The 23,323-nt window shown below is 33.6% G+C and overlaps 1 protein-coding gene across 2 annotated transcripts in view; it reads right to left on the reverse strand.

Annotated features, from left to right (window-relative positions):
• The window catches only part of NALCN (sodium leak channel, non-selective), a 513,455-nt gene that overhangs the window by 360,135 nt on the left and 129,997 nt on the right, over positions 1–23,323 (reverse strand). For both annotated transcript variants that reach the window (XM_051984081.1, XM_051984080.1), the window contains exon 7: positions 11,949–12,103. In XM_051984081.1, coding sequence (XP_051840041.1) covers positions 11,949–12,103 — 155 coding nt within the window. The remainder of the gene's footprint in view (positions 1–11,948; positions 12,104–23,323) is intronic.

Consider the following 23,323-nt stretch of genomic DNA (forward strand, 5'->3'; position numbering starts at 1 on the left):
ATTTCTTCTCCCATCTCTGTACCTTTGCTCTGGATGTTGCCTATGCCTGAACTATACCACTCTCTCATCTCTGTTTCTTGTAAGGCCTTGTTTATAATGCCTTTAAAACTTAACTCTAGTACCACTCGTTTAAAACTTACTTCTTTTAGAATTTAGCTGAAATACTACCTTCCATATGAAGCCTTTTTATGATTTATGGTTATAGCTCCTCAACAAGTGACTTTATATTTGTTTTGTTTCTATCTCGCATATTATAGGAACAAAAGCTTTTTGAGATCAAGATCTATTTTGTCTATCTCTAGTACCTAACATGGTATCTGGAATATGGTAAATGGTTAAGAATGCTAGCAGTTTGACTTTGCAATTTACTTGTTCTTTCATCATCAATTTCATCATTAAATGCTCTTGGAATATTTCCTTTGGTTATGACTCAAGCTTATTTTTCTGTAAATTTGTTTTTCCTTCAGAGCTTTTGATATTTTATCAGTTTTTTGATCTTAATCTTTTATCACCTTCTCCATAATGTTTAGCAAATGAATATAAAATCTGAGTGGTTTTTCCTCTTTAGTGCTACATTTGTTCACTTGGTAAAAATCAATGGTTTGGAGCTTCCTCGTGTGTGTGTGGGGGGGGGGGGGGAGGGGAGAGTAATTGCTCCATACTAGTGAAGCTTCTCTAAGAAATGCTGAATATAATTAATAACTTAATCTTTATGCATTTCCATTTTTTATTACCTACAGATTATTTGAAGCATTCAGGTTGGACCTGAATTTCACACTATTTTTTTCTTTAATTTCATGTTAATTTTGACCTCTGCTCTAGCTGATCAATGATCTGACTCAGATGTGTAATTAAAAATTTTCTCACTTGGGATAAAAACAGGCAGGTAGGCAGAAACAAAAAGAACAATCCAATGGGAGGAGTAGCAGTGACATTGGAGAGATTAACTCATGCAGATAATGGTGATTGGGTTGGCAGCAAGATATAAACTATGAATTCAGCTATGCTGAAAGAAAATCCAGTTGTGGAAGTACAGGTTAAATTTGAAAGTGACATTAAAATCAAGTTCATCCCCCTCATTTAAGAGAAGAGGAAACTAAGGCTCATAAAGTTTAAAAACTTGCCCACGTTCACATGGTGTTTAAGAAGAGATTTTAACCCATGCTGTTCTGATTTCAAATTTAATAGTCTCTTTAGCTACAATCAAGTTGCCATTTGATCCCCTCCCTTCCCCATCCTTCTCTTATCATCTTATCATCCTAGCTTTGGCCACTCTAATTAGAGAAGAATGTCCATATTGTGATCTAAATAAAAGGTCTGGCTACCCTATTCTAGTTTTGACTCTGGCTTGATTGCAGAGAGACAAGTTGTTCTCATATAACTTTTATATCAGTAAACACACCACAACTAGCAATCAAATGGATACCACAAGTTTATGCAAAGATCACTGGATATAGAGTCTAAGCAGTTTGATTTGAATCCCAATATTAGCGTTTGTTAATTGTCTACCTTGGGCAAGTTGGTGCTTTTAGCATAGTTGGTTATAGCTTTTGGAAGAAGCATTATCCTCAATTTTCTTGTATATTCATGAGGGCCATTAATAATAACAACATCAATGCAAATTTACATATCACTTAAAAGAATTCTAAAGTGCTTCCTTTCCTTACCAGTTTTTCCTAACCGAAATATGTAGTTGATCTTTTATTCTGATGTCAGGGAGGGGATGCCATGACATGCAAGTGAATTGGATTTAAGTGAGGAAGGATTATACAACAGGTCTCAGTTTGATGGAGGCTGCACCCATTCAGTGATTAAGGCTAGATAGCAAATTAGTCTTTTCTAACCTATGAGAAAAATTGTGAAAACATTACTATTTTCATTTCTGCTGTGACCAGAAACCCTGAGGGTCTTCCTCTCCCATATTTATTTATTTTATTAATTAATTGACTTTATTTATTTATTTAGATTTTTTTAATAGGAAAGAGGAGATTCTTTGCCTCAATAACTATCTAGTTTTAATCACTGAATGGGTGCAGCTTCAGTCAAACTGAGACCTATTTAAGTCCTTGGCTTAAAAAAGCCAGTCTCCCAATTTCATCCAGAGCCATCTCCAGTCCTTTTGATCTGTATCTGGCCACTGGATCCAGAAGGTTCTAGAGGAGAAAATGAGGCAGTTAGCTGGCAAATCCCTCCCTTACTCAAATCCAATTCACTCGTATGTCATGGCATCCCCTCCCTATTGTTATGGTCCTCTTCCAGAATGAAGGACAGCTGACAACAAGAAAAGGAAGAAATTGAAATGGGTTGTGGTCCCTTTAAGAAACTGTATTTCTTATTGATTTGTGATTCCTTTCAGACTGATCTGTGATTCCTTTCAGATTCCCAGAGCCTCCTGGCTAAGGCATATCCTCCCCAGACCAGGATGGGAGAGCCTTTGATTCACAAATCCTGGTCAAAAGCATCTCTTTGAATTCCAATAGGAGATCCAGGCTTGTCCCAGCCCCCACTGGATCTGAGCCAATTTGGGCTCTCCCAGCCCCCACCAACACACCCTGCTCTGGTTGTCCCAGCCCCCATTCTGACTTGCTTGGGTTGCCCAGCCCCCACTGGTTCTGATCTGCTCGGATTTCCCAACCCCTACCAAGATAACCAATATAATAAGCTTCCATCAACTAAGGTCTTTGCAAATGGACCTTGGCAGCTCTCTTTGCTGCCAGGACCTTCTGTCCACTGAGAACTTCATTCTCAGTGCAAAACTCTATTTTCCATAGATCTGTCCGCTGGAATCATATTCTTTTCCAATGTTATCTTCTCTTTAGCCTCATCTATTTCCCTAACCAGACTTTATGCTTGTCAGGATTTCTAACCTTAGTTCCAATTCCTGTAATAAACCTTTTATCAATCTAGGTTTGGGGTCTGTAAATTCCTTTACAGAGAACCTCTGCACTGCCAGAAGGAAGTCCCCAAAACTCCCTACCCTCAGGCCAAATCCCAAGGAGTTTCAGGGGAGCCAGATCTCTCCAAAACTGCACTTAGCTAAGTTTTTTCCAATTCTAAATTTCTGATACTGTTATTTAATATTTAAGGTATTGTCACATCTCTTTTCTTCCTCTTTTTGACCTCTGTAACCTATACTTTCCCCCCTTTCTATTCCTCCTCTTCCTTCTTCTCTTTTTCAAGAATACTATTTTCTTTATATAACTCTTTGCTACAGTGGCCTTGGCTTCTTGTTCCTTGCATTAGATCCTTTGTATCTTTACACCATACATTTTCACTGCTGTTCATCATGACTTGAATTCTCTTCCTCCTGATCTCTCTCACCTGGCTTTCCTGGAATCCTTCAAGTCCCATCTAAAGTCCCATATTTTGTGAGAAATCTTTCATAATCATCCTTAATTCTAGTGCCTTCACTTTCTTTATTATGTCCAACTTATCTGCATTTTTTTATTGCATATAATTATATTCATGCTTTCTCTCCCTTTTGACTTTGAGCTCCTCATGAGTAGGAACTGTCTTTTCTTCTTTCTTTTCATTTCTTGCAATTAGCACAGTGCCTGGCACATATTATGTGTTTAATAACTGCTTATTGATTTGGATAAAAAGAAAACAAGCCACTAGACTAAAATCAGGGAAAAAACATAAATCATCATGAAAGAAAAAATTAATCATATCTATCATAAAATAGAATTAGATTGCAATGGCATAGAAACCATATAAAATCTATAATATCAAGCAAAACCTTTAATCCAAATAGTATTTATAATATTTTGAGGAACATATTCCTCAAAATTGAGGAATCCATTCAATTTCATTTTAAAATCTAATATTTACCACTTATCTTTTCTCCTGGTAAAAATAGTACTCTCTCTACATATCTTAGAAGAGGGTCATAATAATATGCACTACTCTATTTCTAAAGATTGGCCCAGGAATCTTCATATATATATCTCAGAATAAACAGTGGCTGATGTTGAGCTAATATTATCCTGTGTCTGCTACAGGATGGCAGAATCCATCAATGATGGAGATTCCAACATACATTTTACATCAAGCACTTTTCTCAAAGTTTAGAGAAGTTGTTGCTTGTAATGCCAATATAAGAGATTAGGTTATACTATGAGTGGTTTTCACATTCATCCATCAATCAAATCAAATCAACTTATTAATGAAGCACCTGCTTTTATATCAAATAAAAAAAATATCCCTCGGCCCAATTTTCTTAACTACAATCTTCTATCTAACATTTGGTAAAAAGCAGTCCTAATGACTCCCTTTGGCCCATATTTGCTCCCCAATAAGAAACTCAAAAAAAGATTTCCCTTTAAATCTGAAACTCTATACCATTTTGATTTAGTGCCAGTTACCTCAAACTATTGTTATTATTTTTTAAATATTAATTTGTCAACCTTGATAATCAAGTGTACATGACATTAAATTATGGAAAAATGAAGTTATACTAATTTTATAGAAAAAGTAAAGATCTTTGATTACTCTGTGTAATGATGCATTTTAGGAATAAATAGGACAAATCAAGAATAGCTTTAACATGTAAAGCACCATCAAGTAAATTGTTCATTCATTTTGCATGTATTTATTATATACTTTTAGTGTATGTTCAATATATATCTAATTACTTGAAAATGATTTTAAATGGTATAATTTGAAAACCAAAATAGGTAAGACCAAACATTTGTATCTATATTTACATTTGTAGATACAGTGATATACACAAATGTATAAACTATGCATGCATAATTTCATCCTCCTCCTCCTCCAACCCCAAAATTCCAAGAAATCAGTGCCATTACGAATAGCTGAGGCTTTAGAGAATCTCTGCATTTGGAGAAGTTGTTTAAAACAGTTTAAGAGAGCCAGACAAAACAAAAACAAAATTCAACTCTTTATAGGATGACTGCTTCCCATCAACCTGTAAAACGTTTCTTTATATTATCTTTTAAAATCCAATTCATTACATTGCAATAAGAGATATTATAGAAAAAGGATTCTCTTTCAAAAACACAAATAGCATCAGTCTTTTGTTAAAGGATTATTTGCCATTCAAGCTTAAGTGCAATTTTGTCAGCAAGATGGATTTTTTTGAATCTTCTACACTTTGGGAAAAGATTTGATATAGAGAAGGGACTAAACATTTGGAGAACAGTTAGGTACAGAATAAACTTTCAAATAGGATTATGCAGGAGAGAGAAAGACCATGACTTTAATATGCACCAAATTAAAAGAAAACAAAACTTGAACAAAGAAAGTACAAAAATGAAGATCAAAGAATTCAATTCAACTTAACAAACAAACAGAAAGTCCCTATTGGCAAGGCTTTGGGTACTAGGTGACTGGAATGTGAAAATAAAAATTGAACATAATCCCTGTCTTCAATGAGTTTATATTCTAAATAAGGTTAAAACCTAACTTTCTCTATTTTGAAATTTTGCCTAGAACTGGTTATGTACTTGGAAAGAATCAGGAAAATATTTCCTCTTTTACTACTTTCCCCTTTTGCTTGAATTTCCTTTCTTCTTCATAAAGCCCTTTGCTCAAATCACTCAGAGTTCACATTAGTAAATAAGAACTCTAGTTCATAGGACTATCAATTCAATGCTGGGAGAAATTTTAGAGACTATAGAGGCCATCATTTTAAAAATAAGAAACTGATGTGAAAAGGAATAATGAATTGCCCAGAGTTACAAAGCTGTTAAGTTTCAGTCTAAATATGATGCCATGTTGTCTCTTAGTCCAATTACAAAATAAGCTAAACAAATTTCTTTTTTGATTGTGTATGACCTAGTCTTTGATGCTATCCATTATTTTCAACATTACTTCTATATGAAAACATATTTCAAGTTGCTCCAAATGTTGGGAGCAGCAAAATATCTGCTCTAGAGTGGCATGAAACTATTTTAGATCTTAACTGCTAAGGTTTGGAAAACTAACACAGACTACTTCAAAAGAGACTCTGAACTATCTCTAATTTGTGCCCCAGTGGATATAAGGTACTTTAAGGGCTTCTATTTCTGTGGGTTCAGATATATAGTATTGAATATACCATAAGTAAGGCTTCCCTTGAGTGTCCCAATCTACCAATTGTGGATTCATCCTAGCTAGGAAGAACTTTAGCAAGTTCCTACTCTTGACCAGGAAACTGTATCCCACAACTATCAAAAATCCTGGTCCACAAGGAAGTAGTCTCAGAGCACTTGCACTAATTCCATGTTAGTCACCACAAAACTCTAAAGGTCCAGTGCCCTTCATGACTGACAGTTCCTCGATTTTGTGGTAGTTGAATTCCTAGCTGTTATTTCCCTTAATCCTTTGCTATGATGTCAATGTGTCTAGTGGTAAAAATGTTCTCCTCCTACCATTCCTCATATTCTAATTTCTATCTATTTTAGCCACAGTCCTCTATAATCTACATTACCCTCTAATTTCTTCTTCCATTTAACTCTCTTGTATTCTAATTATTACCTCATTAACAAATGTGCCTTTATTCTTCATTTCTAACCCATATATTCTCCAACTTATACTATGTCCAGAAGTCAATACATCTCTGAATACCTGCTGTAGTACTAGGTACATCTTTTCTCATGTTCTCCCACATCACTGAGACAAAAAAGTAGACATTATCCTTGTTCCTCCCATTCCCATTCCAACGTTTCTTTTTCTACCATCATTAAGAAGCATCCTTTTCTTTCAGATTCACTTAATACATCATTACAATCCAGTTCAACCAGTGGTTGTAGTTATCTACTATATTCTAAGCCATTTTCCCTTTTATCTCAAGGGATTCAGGATCTAGATCACAACCTTTTTTTCCCCAGTCCCTGCCTTCATCCTTGGAAACACCTCTCCCCTTCCCCCCCACATTTTCCTCTTCACCTTTGTGCTCTATCTACCCATATGATAGGAATTGCTCTATCAGTTTAACTAGTTCCCCATATCCTGAATTTCAATTTATGTTACATAGCTTGCTTAAATCTAGGTAATTTCAGAGAGTCTGGCCAAGAAAACCTAACATCTAAAGTTCTAAGCAAGATAGCTCCCATCTATCTTTGTAATCTTGTTTCATATTATTCTGTTTCTTGCACTGTACAATTGGCTTGATGATATTCCATTTCTTATCTCCATAGTTTTACATGTCTTTTCCCAAATCTGTAATATAATCCATCCTCACCTCAGCTTTGTAAAACCAAATACATCACATATACTATCTCCTATGTGGGTCTTTCCTAATTCTCTCAAAAATTGCTTTGTCTCTTCTCTACAATTTATTTTGCTTTCATCCCAAAAGAATATAAGCTCCTTTACAGTAAGAACTATTTAATTTTTATCCTTTTTGCTTATCTCTCCCTATTACTAGCAGTGTACCTTGCTAAATGTCACTTAAATATTTGTGAAATTAAACTGAATTTTAAAATGAACTTTTGGATTAAAGCTAGGAATAGACTGTATGTGTGAGAAGAGGTTTGAATGTATGTATATGTGTGTATACATATACACATAGGTTTACATAGATGTGTATATAAATAGGTATATGCATACATATATGAATAATCCATACCTATACATAAATGTATAAACACCTATGTGAGCATATTTATGCATATATACCTATAGATATGTATGTATATTATATACATACAGCACAATCTTGTGTTACTATATTCATGAACAAGGGAAGTTTATGTATTATTTGAAAATAAAAAAATTTATAATTAGAGATAATTAACCCTCTTTGCTACTCTTAAAATACATGCAACAGGGAAAAAGAGGAAAGTCTCATGTGCGTATTTCTCAACAAATATAGAAAATTAAGAAATAACTATTGGCATGTAAACATTTATATGCAAAAGTATACAATATATGTGCATCCTTTTGTCTACAAATTGTTTTATATAAGCATTATATACTTGGATTGTATGCTTTGTGTAAAATAGACACATACAAAATATACACAAAAAGAATCAGTATTAACAAAACCTGAAAAGTCAAAAATTGTCTATATCTTCATATAGTGTTATTTTTATATAAAATAATATGTAGTAATTGTAAGGAATCCCATTGAATAAAAAAATCTTAAGTAAGTCTCAGACATGTCTTTTTTGTAACTTATTCTTGCCGAGAACATGAGAATATGCTTGTAGTTATCTGATAGAAATGCAGAAAAGCATAGAGAAAGGAAGGCTTTAATCAGAATATCCTTTATTGCAGCCTTGTGTTTACCCCCAAAACCTGGCCAGTTCCTTAAATAAACATAGTCTTCCTAAAGAAATGAACAAATATTCTCCTTAATAGGTCTCTTATAAGGTAACATTTTATACCTGGGAGACTGCTATGTCTCAAGGGTCACATATCAAATAAGATTATTTAGCATAGTACTGTCTTTGTTTTCAGCCTATAAAAACTCCCAGTGGAAAGGGACTTGGAGGATTTGGGCTAGGGAGTCTAATACATACTTGCCTAGCAATGGTTCCCATTATAGACTCTGAATAGCTGTGACCATGAGTCCTCCCAGTCAAGGAATTCAGATGTTGGTGTTTCCTTGGAGTGGTGATGATATATGCTGCATATTGTTTGTCTTAATGGCTACTGTGTTTGTTAAGTGTATATTACTTTTATGCTTTGTTTCCTCTTCTCTTATATCTTATTTAAGTCAAGATTCTGAACAGTAATTAACTTGTACCTACCTTTTCAAGACTATGCCTGTTGGATGCAAATTCCAAACCTAGATTAATCTAGTATGCATATGCACACATCTATAAATGTACAGACTAAGTATATATACTTGAAAGCTTATGTGATATGCATACTTTTAATATAATTTGCTTTGGTATTGCAATGATACTTAAGCAATGCTTGTCTTTGTACTCTGATATTTTGAAAGATCAATTATTTAATTTCATTTGGACATTTCTCATATTAATATAATGATTAGCATGAATATTGGAATTAACAAGACTTGGGGTTAAAGTTTGGTTTTTTACCACATACTGACTGATCCTGGAAAAGTCATTTTATTCCACAGTACAACAGGAAACTAAATACATAAATTTCAGAGGTGTCAACTTGCTTTGGTATCTGAGATATCGTCAACCAGGAATTCCATATACCACTTAAATCATATGTTTAATCTCTGTTCAAGTTTATAAATATATCATAACCCTTTCCCACATACCTAACACACTTAAAACCTTCTTGTTATGTACCAAACATATACCAAAGAAGATCAAATATCTCCAATTGTATATCATATTTGTTTTCAAATTGAATTATTAAAATCATTCTCCATTAGAAAAGGTATAATGATAATGGTTTATATTTGTATGGTTACAAAGTATTTTACATTTTTATAGTAGTCCTAGGAATTTTACAGTAAAATAATTTATGTTCCCATTTTAGAAAATGAGGAACTCAGCTTCAGAATAATTAAATGTTTTCCTCCAAGGGCATAAGAAGTGTAATAAATGATAGAATTTGTTATGGGCCAGAATTTGAAACAAGGTGTTAACTCAATGGAATTGATAGAAACAATGTAGAGTTCACACATTGGCTCACACATTGGAGTTCACAAGTTTGGGAGATTCACAAGTCAGTATTCAGTATGAGACAAGTTTACACCTCCCATAATCCTACTCTCGGAGGAGGAGTTTATACTTCTAAACGAGCATAAAAGGAGCTGAGTTAGTGAAGTGAGTTCAATTCAGGAGACTGAAAAGCCAGAGACTACAGTCCAGCAGAACGAAGCCTCCAAAAAGAGGAGAAGACTTCGGGAGATTCATAAGTGAGTGGAGAAGTCAGCGGAGGAGTGTCACTTGAAGAGACTGAAGAGAAGAAGCCAGGAGTTGGAGTTGAGCTAGAGACAGAAGCTGGAAGAGCTAAAAGACAAGCTGCAAGAGCTCTTGGAACCAAGGAGGGAGATAGGCCTCTAAGAAAACTAACTGGGCTACTTTGGAAGAGACAATAAAAGATTGGATTTTAACTCCTGGTTGTATCTGAGGTGATTATTACTTTGAACTGAAACTAAGGCTGCCTCCAGAAAATCTCCCCAATTAACCTGCTTCCCAGAGAATGATTATATTTTACAAAAGAAGAGAACACCACAAGAATTGAAATTGGAATATAATCCAATTCTTTCCTCGTTATAACCATGCTGCATTAATTAGTAGCTAAAAGATTTGTGGTATGCATAAAATAAAAATGATACTAATTATAAGTCATATTTTTGATTTTGTCACATGTTTTATCACATTTGGACCAACACAGTATTAAAATACTATGTTAGAGCATAAACTCCTTGGAAATAGCTGCTGGTTCATTTTTATATTTATATTATCATCACCTAGCAGAGTTCCTGGCATATAGTAGATACTTAATAAATTTTTGTTGAATGGCTGATAGACAGCAATAGTATACATACCTACAAATTGATAGTATATTTTTCTTTACACATTATATCAGAAATAATATTTCCCTTATCCCATTAATGCTATAAAAGTGCAGTTAACATAGAATAACCAAAGATGTTAGTATTTGTTATTTATTTCAACATTTAATAAGCATGACTATATATAATTAATATGATTCAATTTAATGTAATAAATTATTAGAGGTGATGAAATAAAACTGAAAATAGTTGCATTAATTTGCTAATAATAAATGACTACAAAATAATAATTCACATGTTTAATTATATATTCATTGCCTTTTATGTAATGTATACATATATGCATTCGACTCTCTACATATACTTATTTAGTCAATTTCCAACTTTATTAATGCAGATCACAATGTCTCCACATCCATCTGAAACAAAAGAGACTTGGTTTTTGTTCTCTTGGTATTTCAGGAATATCGAAAGTTAATTATTCTCCATAGTCCCTAGCACAGCACTTTGTACATAATAGCAATTTGTTTACACATAACAGCAATTTATTAACAAGTTTGTTAATTCTTAGTTTCTTCTACTTGGTTTGGGAAGATAGTAAGGAGTTGATCACATCTACAACTGCAATATTCCTGGAGAATTATATAAGCTGTACAAAGCTTTTTTGTTGTTTTTCATCTCAATTACAGCCTTCTACCACATCTCAATTACAGCCTTCTACTATGTGTATCCTATTTTATGTAGATTTGCCTACTTTCTTTCTTTTTTTCTTTATTTCTTTTTTTTCCTGAGGCAATTGGGGTTAAGTGACTTGCCCAGGGTCATACACCTAGAAAGTGTTAAGTGTCTGAGGCCAAATTTGAACTCAGTGCTCCTGACTTCAAGGATGGTGCTCTATTCACTGGGCCACCTAGCTGCTCCATTTGCCTACTTACTTAGAAAAACACAAATGAAGAATTCTCATCACAATACTGTAGAAAATTCTCTTCTAAAAAGAATTATGTCGGGCACTAACATGCACTTCATACCTTAAGCTATTATATTATTTAGACGACAACTATAATAGACAACAATTGGTACCTCATTCAATGTATATAACTAAGTTATTTTGGAAAATGTAAATTCAGCACTGAAAATTAAAAAGCAGATTATACATGGGATGACAACTAATCTACCTAAAGGAAATCTGTTGAAATTTTGAGTTCAAGTGAAACAAAACAGATAACTATTTGTTCTACACAGGGTAATCACAAATGGACATGCAAAAAAAGAAACCCAAATTAGACAATTTTTTCTATAGAAAAGAATTTGTTTTCATTTTTAAGGTTATTTTACAACTTTAGTCCATAGGACTAGACTGAAGGAAACATACGTTCATATCATTATATAAAATAATTAAATGAACTACTTTATTTTTATATATAAGTTTTGATATTTTTATCAAAAAAGAAATGCCCTCACTCTTAAACATGAAACATCATCTACATGTAAACTCTACTCACTTTATAAACATTTTAAACAGATACTGAAAAGGTGTTTTACCAGTAAGACAGACCTATCTCATTAAAGCCACTGTAGCCCAGCTCTTGCCTGCTAAGTCCCAGAACTTCGAGGTCCATGCATTTAAATCCTGGTGGGCATTGATAACCTTCTTCTATTTCTCTCGAGCAGTGTGTATCTGGGATAGCTAAGTTATTCCAGGTCACATTTCTGCAAAAAAAAAAAAAAAAAAGAAAAGAAAAGTGTTAGATAACAGCAGTTAATGGCCAATGGATTTAAAATGTCAGCAGTTATGTTTAATTATTGTTCGTTAATAACTACTGAAAATTGAGTGGAATTTGAAATAAATGATTTGAATATAGCTAATACATAGTCTAATTTGTTTTGAAACATTATCTAATTCATTCTCATAGTCTCCCTGTATGAGACTGCAAGTGCTGTTATGTTCTATTAGATTTTGAACTCCTTTAGGGCACTTTTTTTGTTTGTGTCCCTGACACTTAGCAAAGTGCCATACATCTGACTCATGTGCTGATAATTCTTAATAAATTTAAGCAAATAATGGAGAATATAAACTTCTTAAAGGCAAATAACTGATATTTGTCATTGTGTCCCCATGGAAGATAATGCAATTTAGAAGACAATGGGCTGAACTTAGAATGATGAAGCCCTGCATTCAAATTTAGCTTCTGACAGATACAGGTTGTATGAGCAACAGCAAGAGATAACCTTTTATTGTCTCAGGCAAAAAGATTCAGAACAGTTGTTGATCTGAATTGATAATCTAATTTCATCACCTAGTATAGCAATGACCAATAAAATCACAGCTCTAGATATACTGCCTCCACCTCCCCCGCCAAATGCTCAGTGTAGATTTCAATGTCTTGCATACAGGAAAAACTAAATGAGTGCTTCCATAAACCATTTTTTCTTATTCAGTTGGTTTTCAGTTGTGTCAAGCTCTTCGTATTCCTTTTGGATTTTTTTTTTTTGCAAAGATACTGCAATGGTTTGCCATTTCTATTTCCAACTCATTTTACAGATGAAGAAATTGAGGCAAAGTAGCAACCACACTGCTCCTAAATGTCTGAGGTCAGATTTGATTTCAGGGAGATAAGGCTTCTTGATTCCAGGTTCAGTATGCCATTCACTGTTCCATTTAGCTGCCTTATCATAATCAATATCATATATCAATAATTATTTTTTTTCTGTATTTGTTCTTTGATTAAAGATAGGGTCATTGGATTTAGAGCTTGAATGGAGTTGGAGATCATTTAATCATAGGGTCAAAAACTTACAGATGGTGAATGTGAAGGGATCTCAGAGGCTGCTGAAGCTAATTCCCCCTTTTCCCTCAACGTTACAGATAAAGAAATTTAGGTTCATAGAGACTAAATTATTTGATTCTTTCCCTAGCAAATGTCATCAAATGAGTGGATTACAGAACACAGAATAGTCAAAAGAAGTTTACAGGAAACTCAGGATGTGACAAAACTATGAAGATATGATAGTCTGTTTATTTACAAGGGTCCTAGCTTCACAAACAGTTTATCAGTTTATGGTAGACTAACTGGCGCCTATCTTGTAGATATTAGATTCTCAAGAAGACATTGAGAGTTCAGCGAGGGATAGAAATAGCAAATGATGACAACTGGTTGGGAAGAAGTTTCATCCTTGTCAGATTCTGTCTCCTGTAAACTGTAGTTCCAGTGTTCCTAATTCTGGGAAATGTCAAGGCAAACTCACAGGTTTAGCTAGCTTCCCCAATCTTCCCCTCTTGTGATCAAGGTGGCTTCTGTTGACCACACCTGGCAAAATATTATCTTAAATACCACTTCAGTGGAACATGTAGAGGCAAGGGTAAAGAAGCACTACTCAAGGATAAAGATTAACAGAGAGAAACAAACAAGAGACCTAACCCCTGAAGGATGGCCTCAGCCAATGAGCCCAGGCTGTAGAATTACTGAGTGAAGGTCAGAGAGGCTTGAGAAATTTACAATATTTTGGGATAATACAGAACAGCTGTCTGGTCTCCACAAAGTGGGACCAGAACCATTTACCAATCACCGTATAAGTCATAGTAAGAATGAACAAAATGAAGGATAAATTCAAAAAGGAAATCTTTATAACACCAAGATAACCAAGAGAACTTAGAAGATAGATCAAACTTAATTCTGGATCTCAATATTAAACTTAACTCCTGCTCTCTATTACTTAAAAGGAAAGGAATGCCACAAGCTATGTAAGCAAGACTTGCCCACTTTCCCATTAAATGTCAGTAGCATAAAGATTACAAATACTGCAAGGTAAACTTTTAGAAAAATAGATAATGAAGGAATACTGTCAAATTCCTTCTGTGACACAAATGTGATATCAAATATATGATATCAAAAACAGGAAGAGCCAAAACAGGAAAAGAAAATTACAGACCAATCTCCCTAATAAATATTCCTGCAAAATTTTAAAATAAAATGTTAGCAAAGAGATTACAGCAAATTATCAGAGGATAATACACTATGACCAAGTAGGATTTATACCAGAATGCAGGGCTGGTTCAATGTCAGGAAAACTACTATTGTACTCAAACATATCAATTAAAAAAAACTAACAGAAATCATATGACAATCTCAATAGATACAGAAAAAGCTTTTGACAAAAGACAGCACCCATTCCTATTAAAAATTCTAGAGAGCATAGGGAGGAATAAAGGGAGCTTTCCTTAAAATAATGAGCAGTATCTATCTAAAATCTATAGCAAGCATTATTTATAATAGAGAGAAGCTGGACACATTCCCAATAAGATCAGGGGTGAAACAAGGATGCCTATTATCACCACTATTATGCAACATTGTACTAGAAATGTGGACTTTAGCATAAGAAAAGAAAAAGAAATTAAAGGAATTAGAATAGACCATGAGGAAATAAAACTATTGTTCTTTGTAAATAATATAATAATATACTTAGAGAATCCTAGAAAATCATCCAAAAACCTACTGGAAAAAAATTCACAGCTTTAGCAAAGTTGCAGGATATAAAATAAACCCACATAAATCATCAGCATTTCTGTATATTACTGATAAAGATGATCAGCAAGATATAGAGAGATTCCATTTAAATTATTGTAGACAAAATAAAATATTCTGGGCTCTACCTGCCAAGACAAATCTAAGAACTATAGGAACGTAATTACAAAACACTTCTCACATGAATAAAGTCAGATCTAAACAATTGGATAAGTATCAATTGTCCATGGCTACACTGAACTAATATAATAAAAATAACAATTCTGCCTAAATTGGTCTACTTGTCAGTGCCATACCAATCAAACTGCCAAAATTTTATTTTATAGAACTAGAAAAAACAACAACATTCATCTGAAAGAACAAAAGGTCAATAATATCAAGGGAATTAATGAAAAAAAAAATATAAAGGATGGTGATTTAGCAATACCAGACCTAAAACTGTATTATAAAGCAGTAAGTCATCAAAACAATTTAGAACTGGCTAAGAAATGGAGTGGTAAATCAGTAGAATAGATTAGATACACATGACACAATAATTAAAGCCTATAGTAATCTAGTATTTGATAAATCCCTAAACTCCAATTTCTGGATTAAGAACTCATTATTTGACAAAAATTGCTGGGAAAACGAAAATAACATTTCAGAAATTTTGCATTGACTTACATCTCACACCTCATATCAAAACAAGGTCAAAATAGATACAGGAACTGGGTATAAAGGATGATACCATTAACAAATCAGAAGAACAAGAGATAATTAACCTATCAGATCTTCGGAGAAGGAAAGAATGTATGACCAACAAAGAACTAGAGAACATTATGAAAGGTAACATGGACAACTCTGATCACATTAAACTAAAAAAGTTTTGCATAAACCAAACTAACAGAAACAAGATTAAAAGAGAAGTATAAAGCTGGGGGAAAATCTTTACAAACAGTATTTCTAATAAAAGTCTCATTTCTAAAATACATAAAGAACTATCTCAAATTTATAAGAATACAAATCATTCCTCAATTGATAAATGGCCAAAGGATATGAACAATTTTCAGATGATGAAATTAAAGCCATTTATAACATGACCTGAAAAAATACTCTAAATCACTATTGATTAGAGAAATGTAAATTAAAACAACTCTGAGATACCACCTCACACCTTTCAGTTTGGCTAAAATAAATGTTGGGAGGGGGGTAGCAAAACTGAGACACCAATACATTGTTGATGAAATTGTGAAATGATTCAATCATTCTGGAGAGCAATCTGGAACTATGCCTAAAGGGTTACAAAACTGTGCATACCCTGACCCAGCAGTGCCGTGCCATCACTAGGTCTGTATACCAAGGAAATCATAAAGGAAGGAAAAGGACCCACATGTACAAAAATGCTTGTGTGTGTGTGTGTGTGTGTGTGTGTGTGCACAATAACTCTTTTTGTGATAGCAAAGAATTAGAAAATGAGTAGATACCTCATTAATTGGGGAATGGCTGAATAAATTGTGGTATATGAAGGGTAATGGAATTTTATTGTTCTATTTTTAAAAATGATGAACAAGCTGATTTTAAAAAGGCCTAGAAAGATTTACATGAACTGATGCTGAGTGAAACAAACAAAACAGGAATACAATGTACCCAATAACAGCAAGACTGGGCAATGATCAACTATGAAACACTTGATTTTTCTTGGTGGTTCAGTGTTTCAAAGGAATCCCAATAGACTTTGGACAAAAAATGCCATCTGCATCCAGAAAAATAACTGAAGAGACTGAATGTAAATCAATGCATGCTATGCTATGTTCATTTCTTTTTTCTGTTGGATTTTTTAAATCTCTCCCATGGATTTTCCCTTTTGCTCTGATTTTTCTCTCCCAACATGATTCATATTAGCAATGTGTCAAAAAATACATTTTTTAAAAAGGAAAAAAATCACAACTGTTGAAGATCAAATAAACTCACTTAACGTTAAAAACAAACAGAAATCAGCAAAGATATAGGAATGAGATTATATCAGACAATACACAGAATAAATAACTTTTCTTAGGGAGAGGAGAGAGGAACTGAGGGAGAGAGGCCAGGAAAAGGGAAGGAAGAATTTCCCTTCAGTTTCTACTGGAGTAAGTAAGGATTAAGCATATGATTGAACTTTTGTTTCTCCTACATGTTAATTTCTTCTCCGTTTCTCTTTCCTTTCAGAGATCTAAAAAAGAACCTACAATCACATATCATTTTTATTGAAGCTAGAAATCAGAAAACCAGATTTTCTTTTCTCCCAAGCTATTGCCAACTTCACCCCTCACATACATAATGCCTCATTATCAATTTCCACCAATGAAGAGAGTCTTATGTAAATGACCTTTGACTGTGTTGCCTATGAATCTCAAATTCATTGGATCATAAATGTGGAGCTAAAAGACACTTTAGAACCCATCTACTCCAATCTCTTCAGAGACTTTGAGAGAGTTGGAGACCAAATGGGCAGAATAACTTAATAACATCACAAAGGTGACAAGTTGCACAGTCTTTGCCTCCAAATCCATTGCTTTCTTTCAATGAAGCTCAGTGACTGCCCAGTTACATATCTGTCAGATGAAGATATTACTTGAATTACTTTCCTCCCTGGATTGTGTTGAGAATTAAATGGGGCAGGAATTGAAAGCATCATCATGATGATAACAATTAGCATTTATATAGTGTCTTCTATATTCTAGGCATTCTTCCTACTACTAAGGGCTTTACCATCATTCTCATTTGACTTGAACAACAAGCTAGGAGGAAAGTATTACTTTATGGTTGAGGAAACTGAAGCAAAACCAAGTTAAGTAAGTTAGTTGTTCCAAGTGATATTCCTAGTAAGCATCTTAGGCTAGATTTGAACTCAGGTCTTTCTGACTCCAGGAAACATTGTTCTCAAAGGGAGATTCATGATAAAATTTCTTCAATGGTACATTAAGGAGTAAATAATTGATCAATTATATTTCAGATGTTTCTCCCTATAAAGATAAGTATCTGTATGTTTAGAACATCAAAATTGTTTCTGTAAGTGGTTATATCAAACTCTGATTGCTTCTGACTCAGCACAATATGTTTTTACACTTTCTTAAACTGTCATCAAATTATTTCCTAAATGCCAGAAGCGATCAACATTCAAATGCAAACCAATTCCCCTGGGATAGTCAGACATGTGTGAACATCCTCATTTGCATTCTGTATACTGTACTTGAGTAGTTCCCTCATTTCCTTCTGTTCCCCTGCAATCAGGGGTTATCAGCTATATAATCATGATCTAGACATTAGGAATGTTCATGCTCTTGTAGCACAACTGTTAGGTCATTTGAGCACCCTGATTTCTGGACATGGGGATTACAACCATCTTAAAACCATCACAGATTATCACAAACATTGTGCAGAAACAAGCCTTAAATTATCTCTCATTGGAGTAATTAAGGTAAGTTTCTGATCTTGTTTTCTACTTATATTATCATTCTTCTATCTGGTAAATTTTCAAATGAACTAATTGGCAACATTAGTCATTCATTAGTTTCTGTGAGAGTAAACCTGTGTACCAGGGACGAAAGAGAAAAAAGTCATATCTAAAGGCATTATTTCATTGCCAAGAAAACTTAGATACCGAAATGGTTTGCCATTTGCTTCTTGAGCTCATTTGATAGATGAGTAGCTAAGGCAAAGAAGGCTAAGTGACTTGGCCAGGATCACACAGCTACTAAGTATTTCAGGCAGTATTGAACCTAAAAAGATGCATCTTAATTCCAATCCAAGTATTCTATCCATTGCATCATCTACTGCCAGGAGAAAAATAAATATCATGACAGGTTATTAATTTCCCATTGGCTATATAGATAATTTTTAAAACTTCATTTCTCTTGGCAAGAGAGTTTGCAAAATTTTCTTAATAATTCTACTATGTTAGTGTAAAATGTTATTTTCATTTTATTGTTGTTTTAAATAAATTCATAAACTCAGTACAGAACCAAGTTTGAATCAGATATTATAAAACTTTGTTCAAATAAAAGTCTAATTTAGAAAGTTGATTTATATGTAATTATATGTTAAACATATTTCAAGTTATGCCTTAATTAAAATATTACTTACATTCCACAAAATTTATAAAATAAGTTTAAAATGGAATCTTGCAGATAATAGTAAGTCTATGAGGTCTTGCTGGATTACTGCTAGAATTAAAAGTACATCACATAAAATTTTCACAATCATCTTATAATTAGTTTTATAATTTTATGAGTTTTCATAATTATTGGTAGAAACATTTTATATTTAATAATTATATAATGTAAATTTTAATTTGGACCTTTTGGTTGGCAAACCTTATCACTATAGTTATCCCAAGTGCATAATGAATCTATGTAAAACAATATCATAAGTTAATATATCCAACCATACTGAGGGGTTCCCAATGCAAATTTTTTTGTTATGGTGGTGACTGAAAGGGGTTTAGGGAAGAAAAAAAAATTTTTTTAATTCCCTAGCTTAAGGCTAAGTACTATTTGCAGAAAAGGCATGATGTTGTTTAAAAATGGTTTTGGACTTCAGGGAAAAGATTCAAGGAACTGAAATTACTCAGTCTGAAGAAGATATAACATTACGAAACATCTAATGACTACCTTTAAGAATAAGCAGGTTAAAGAGAGGACATTGCTATGTTCTGCTCTTATCTCCTCTTAAAGCTGAACAGAGTTTAAGCTTGAGGGGAGAGGATTTAGATATAAAGAATAGTTTCCTGACAGAGATAGGATTTAGAAATTGGAATAGAAGTTGTACAATCTCATCCTGGAGAAAAGACTTAAAAATAGGATAGAGCATCTTTCATCCTAGATAATCTAAAAGTGAAGTTTGAAGATATAGCCACTTTTCCATTTCTCTACATTGTTCTTCACTGCAAAAATTAATCCACCACATTCCCAGGGATTTAGCTTATGTGCAACCACAGAAAAACCTGGCATTTGAGGGAACAGTCAGTTTAGTCAACTCTAATCATTGGTGTCCTTCTTCTTCCTCTTTGGTGTCTTATCTCTCCTTTTAATGCACCTTGCTATATGTCCTTTCCTGAAGTCCTACTTTTGCAGCAACTAATTTACAGTGTGTGGACATCCCCTGTCCAAACATAATTTTGCTCCAAAACTTTTGTCTAATCACATGAAAATATATTGTTCCTGTGACATTCTTTCTAAATGAGTAAACTTGTTACCTTTGACTCTGTGTAAGGATTCCTAGTGAATAAAGAATCTTAAGAAAGTCACAACCATATCTTTTGCGTAACTTTTTTTGCTTAGAATGTGCTTGCAGTTATCACTTGAACTTTTCTAAGCCTCTGATGACTCATATCTAATATGATAGAATTTACCTAGGCAACCTTTAAAGTATAATATGAAAGGATTTTACTGGGTGACCTTTAGCATTTCTTCTGCTTCTATGATCCCTATTGTCTGTTCCTTCCTTAGTATTTTTCCTATCAACATCTAATCTAGGCTTTCATTCTTTCATTTAATAGATTCCTACCTAATATCTTCACCTTGATTCTATTATATATGACACTGGCATATTTGTTTTACAATCACATCATTAGTAAGCTTTCATATTCTTCCAAAAATGAAATTCAAATGTCTTTGTTTGACATTGCACATTTTTGTTGTATCCTGCTTTTTCATCCTTTTTTCACACTTCTCTTTTGCAAGTCAGTTTATAATTGAGTAAAACAGAGATATTCACCACATTTCTTCTTAAAGTTCCTCAACCTCTGAATATTTTCCTTCTTAAGTCATTTCCTGTTGGAATTGTACATTTCCTCCAAAAATGTAGCATAAATGCAAACTTCTCTATGATGCCTTTTTATTTTTATTTTCTTTTATTTTATAATAATTCTTTATTGACAGAACCCATGCCAGGGTAATTTTTTTTACAATATTATCCCTTACACTCGCTTCTGTTCTGATATTTCCCCTCTCTCCCTCCACCCCCTCCCCTAGATGGCAAGCAGTCCTATATATGTTAAATATGTTGCGGTATATCCTAGATATAATATATGTTTGCAGAACCAAACAGTTCTATGATGTTTTTTTTAAACTCAAATCAGAAACTCTTCTCAGAATTTTCCTCTTGCTTTACTTCTATCTCTAATAATCTTTTAATAACATAATATTTCAGACTTCTTTGGTATGAAGGGAGGACCAAAAAATTTTATGTGAATTTTCCAGATCACAGAGATGCTGTGCTCTCAACTACTGAAATATAGTTCAGTTTTTTCAAAGCATATCAATTTATTGGCCAAAGACTAAAATTACAAATTTAGAGGCCATAAATATGTAAATTAATTTTTTTTAAATTCTAGAAGAATTAAATTCTCAAGACTCTTTGCCCTTTCTCTCACATCTGTCTCTGAGAAAATAGAATGATCCACTGCAAGTCTGAGAACCATTTGAATTTTACACCTTGTGATGAAAGACTTGTCCTAGCATTATAGATCCTTCCCCACAAAAGATAGAAATATCCCTATCAACACCATAATAAGTCACAACTAGTCATACAAGTTATTTGTGTTTCATATTTTTCAAGATATTATTAAGCTTATCCTATATTTGATGTAGGATTAGCTCAAATGTTTGCATGGGAATTGAAGACTCATTCTTTCTTCAAATAGCTAAACATTAGCTACATTCTGATATTTCCAGGAAAGACTCTAGGTGGGGAAAAATGGGGAGGGGAGAGAGAGACAGACAGACAGACAGAGACAGAGACAGAGACAAAGATACAGAGAGACACAGAGAGAGATGAGAAACAAACAAAGAGAGACAGAGACAGGCAAAGAGAGACAGAGACACAGCAAAGAGTCACAGAGAGACAGAGACAGAGAGACAGAGAGACAAAGATACAGAGAAACAAAAGAGAGACAGAAGGACAAAGATATAGAAAAACAGAGAGAGCTAGAGGGACAAAGATATAGAGAAATAAAGAGAGACAGAGATTAAAACAGAGAGACAAAAGACCATTCACCCCCCTTAACATTATTAGACAACATCTATATATCTGTTACCAGTCATGTCCATGGTTTCCATGCAGCATCAAATTACTACAGTAATTTTCTGTGTCTCTGAATTTGAATTATGCTTGAAGAAATAGTAACTACATATTTTACATAGTTTACAATGTTATACAAATGGCGCCATATTATAGAAGTAAATGGAACTAGTAATTTCCATCTGGCATTCACCTTACCTATTCTCTATGTGAAATACAGATTTCAGGGCTGTCTTCCAGGTCCTCAAAAAGGGAAGTCAATTTTGAAAATTTTTGTGAAGAATTTAAAAAATACTCAATTTCTCTTCAGTATGTATGTATGTGGGGGGGGGATAAGAGAGAATTGCATGTGTAGTATTATCAAATCTATGACATTTTCTATTTCTTAAAGCATAATTCAAATTCAGAATGGTCAATTTCATAATTGATTTTAATTTGAAGTTGTTTTCTGATCACTAAATAGAAATAGAATGGGAGGTATCATTAGTGTAGTGGAAAAAGCAACAGATTTTATATCAGCCCCTATATGTTGAATCCTGTATTTACCAATCACGTGATCTTCAGCAACTTCTCTGAGATTAAGTTTCTTCATCCTTAATACACTTGAGCTAAACTATATGACTTCTAAATTCTCTTCCATCTCTAACTCAATAACCCCATGTTTTGTGATAATCCTCTGGCATAAGAGAATCCCTTTTGCAAGGATGTAAGGTTCCCCTATTGACTCTTGACTTGCATACACAGTACTATATCTCCCCTCACCCCAAAGTAGTGGTACTGTGGTTATCAATAGGTTAAATCCTTTTATAGGACTGGTCTATGTCTTAAGGGAAAGCCTGTGGGGTAGGCAGAGAAGTCAGAGAAAAAAACTCCTTAATGAATTTAAATGTATGTAGATGTAATGGAGACAGAAAGGAGTACACTTTCTTTTCAGCAGTTCATGGAACCTATACAAAAATTGACCATATATTAGGACATAAAAACCTCAAACTCAAATGCAGTAAGGCAGAAATAGTAAATGCATCCTTTTCAGACCACAATGCAATGAAAATTACATTCAACAAAAAGCCAGGGGAAAGTAGACCAAAAAATAATTGGAAACTAAATAATCTCATACTAAAGAATGATTGGGTGAAACAGCAAATCATAGACATAATTAATAACTTCACCCAAGAAAACAATAATAATGAGACATCATACCAAAATGTATGGGATGTAGCCAAAGCGGTAATAAGGGGGAAATTTCATATCTCTAGAGGCCTATTTGTATAAAATAGAGAAAGAGAAGGTCAATGAATTGGGCTTGCAACTAAAAATGCTAGAAAAGGAACAAATTAAAAACCCCCAGTCAAACACTAAACTTGAA

This window comes from Antechinus flavipes, chromosome 3 (genome assembly GCF_016432865.1).
Source record: "Antechinus flavipes isolate AdamAnt ecotype Samford, QLD, Australia chromosome 3, AdamAnt_v2, whole genome shotgun sequence".
In the NCBI taxonomy this organism is placed as follows: domain Eukaryota; kingdom Metazoa; phylum Chordata; class Mammalia; order Dasyuromorphia; family Dasyuridae; genus Antechinus; species Antechinus flavipes.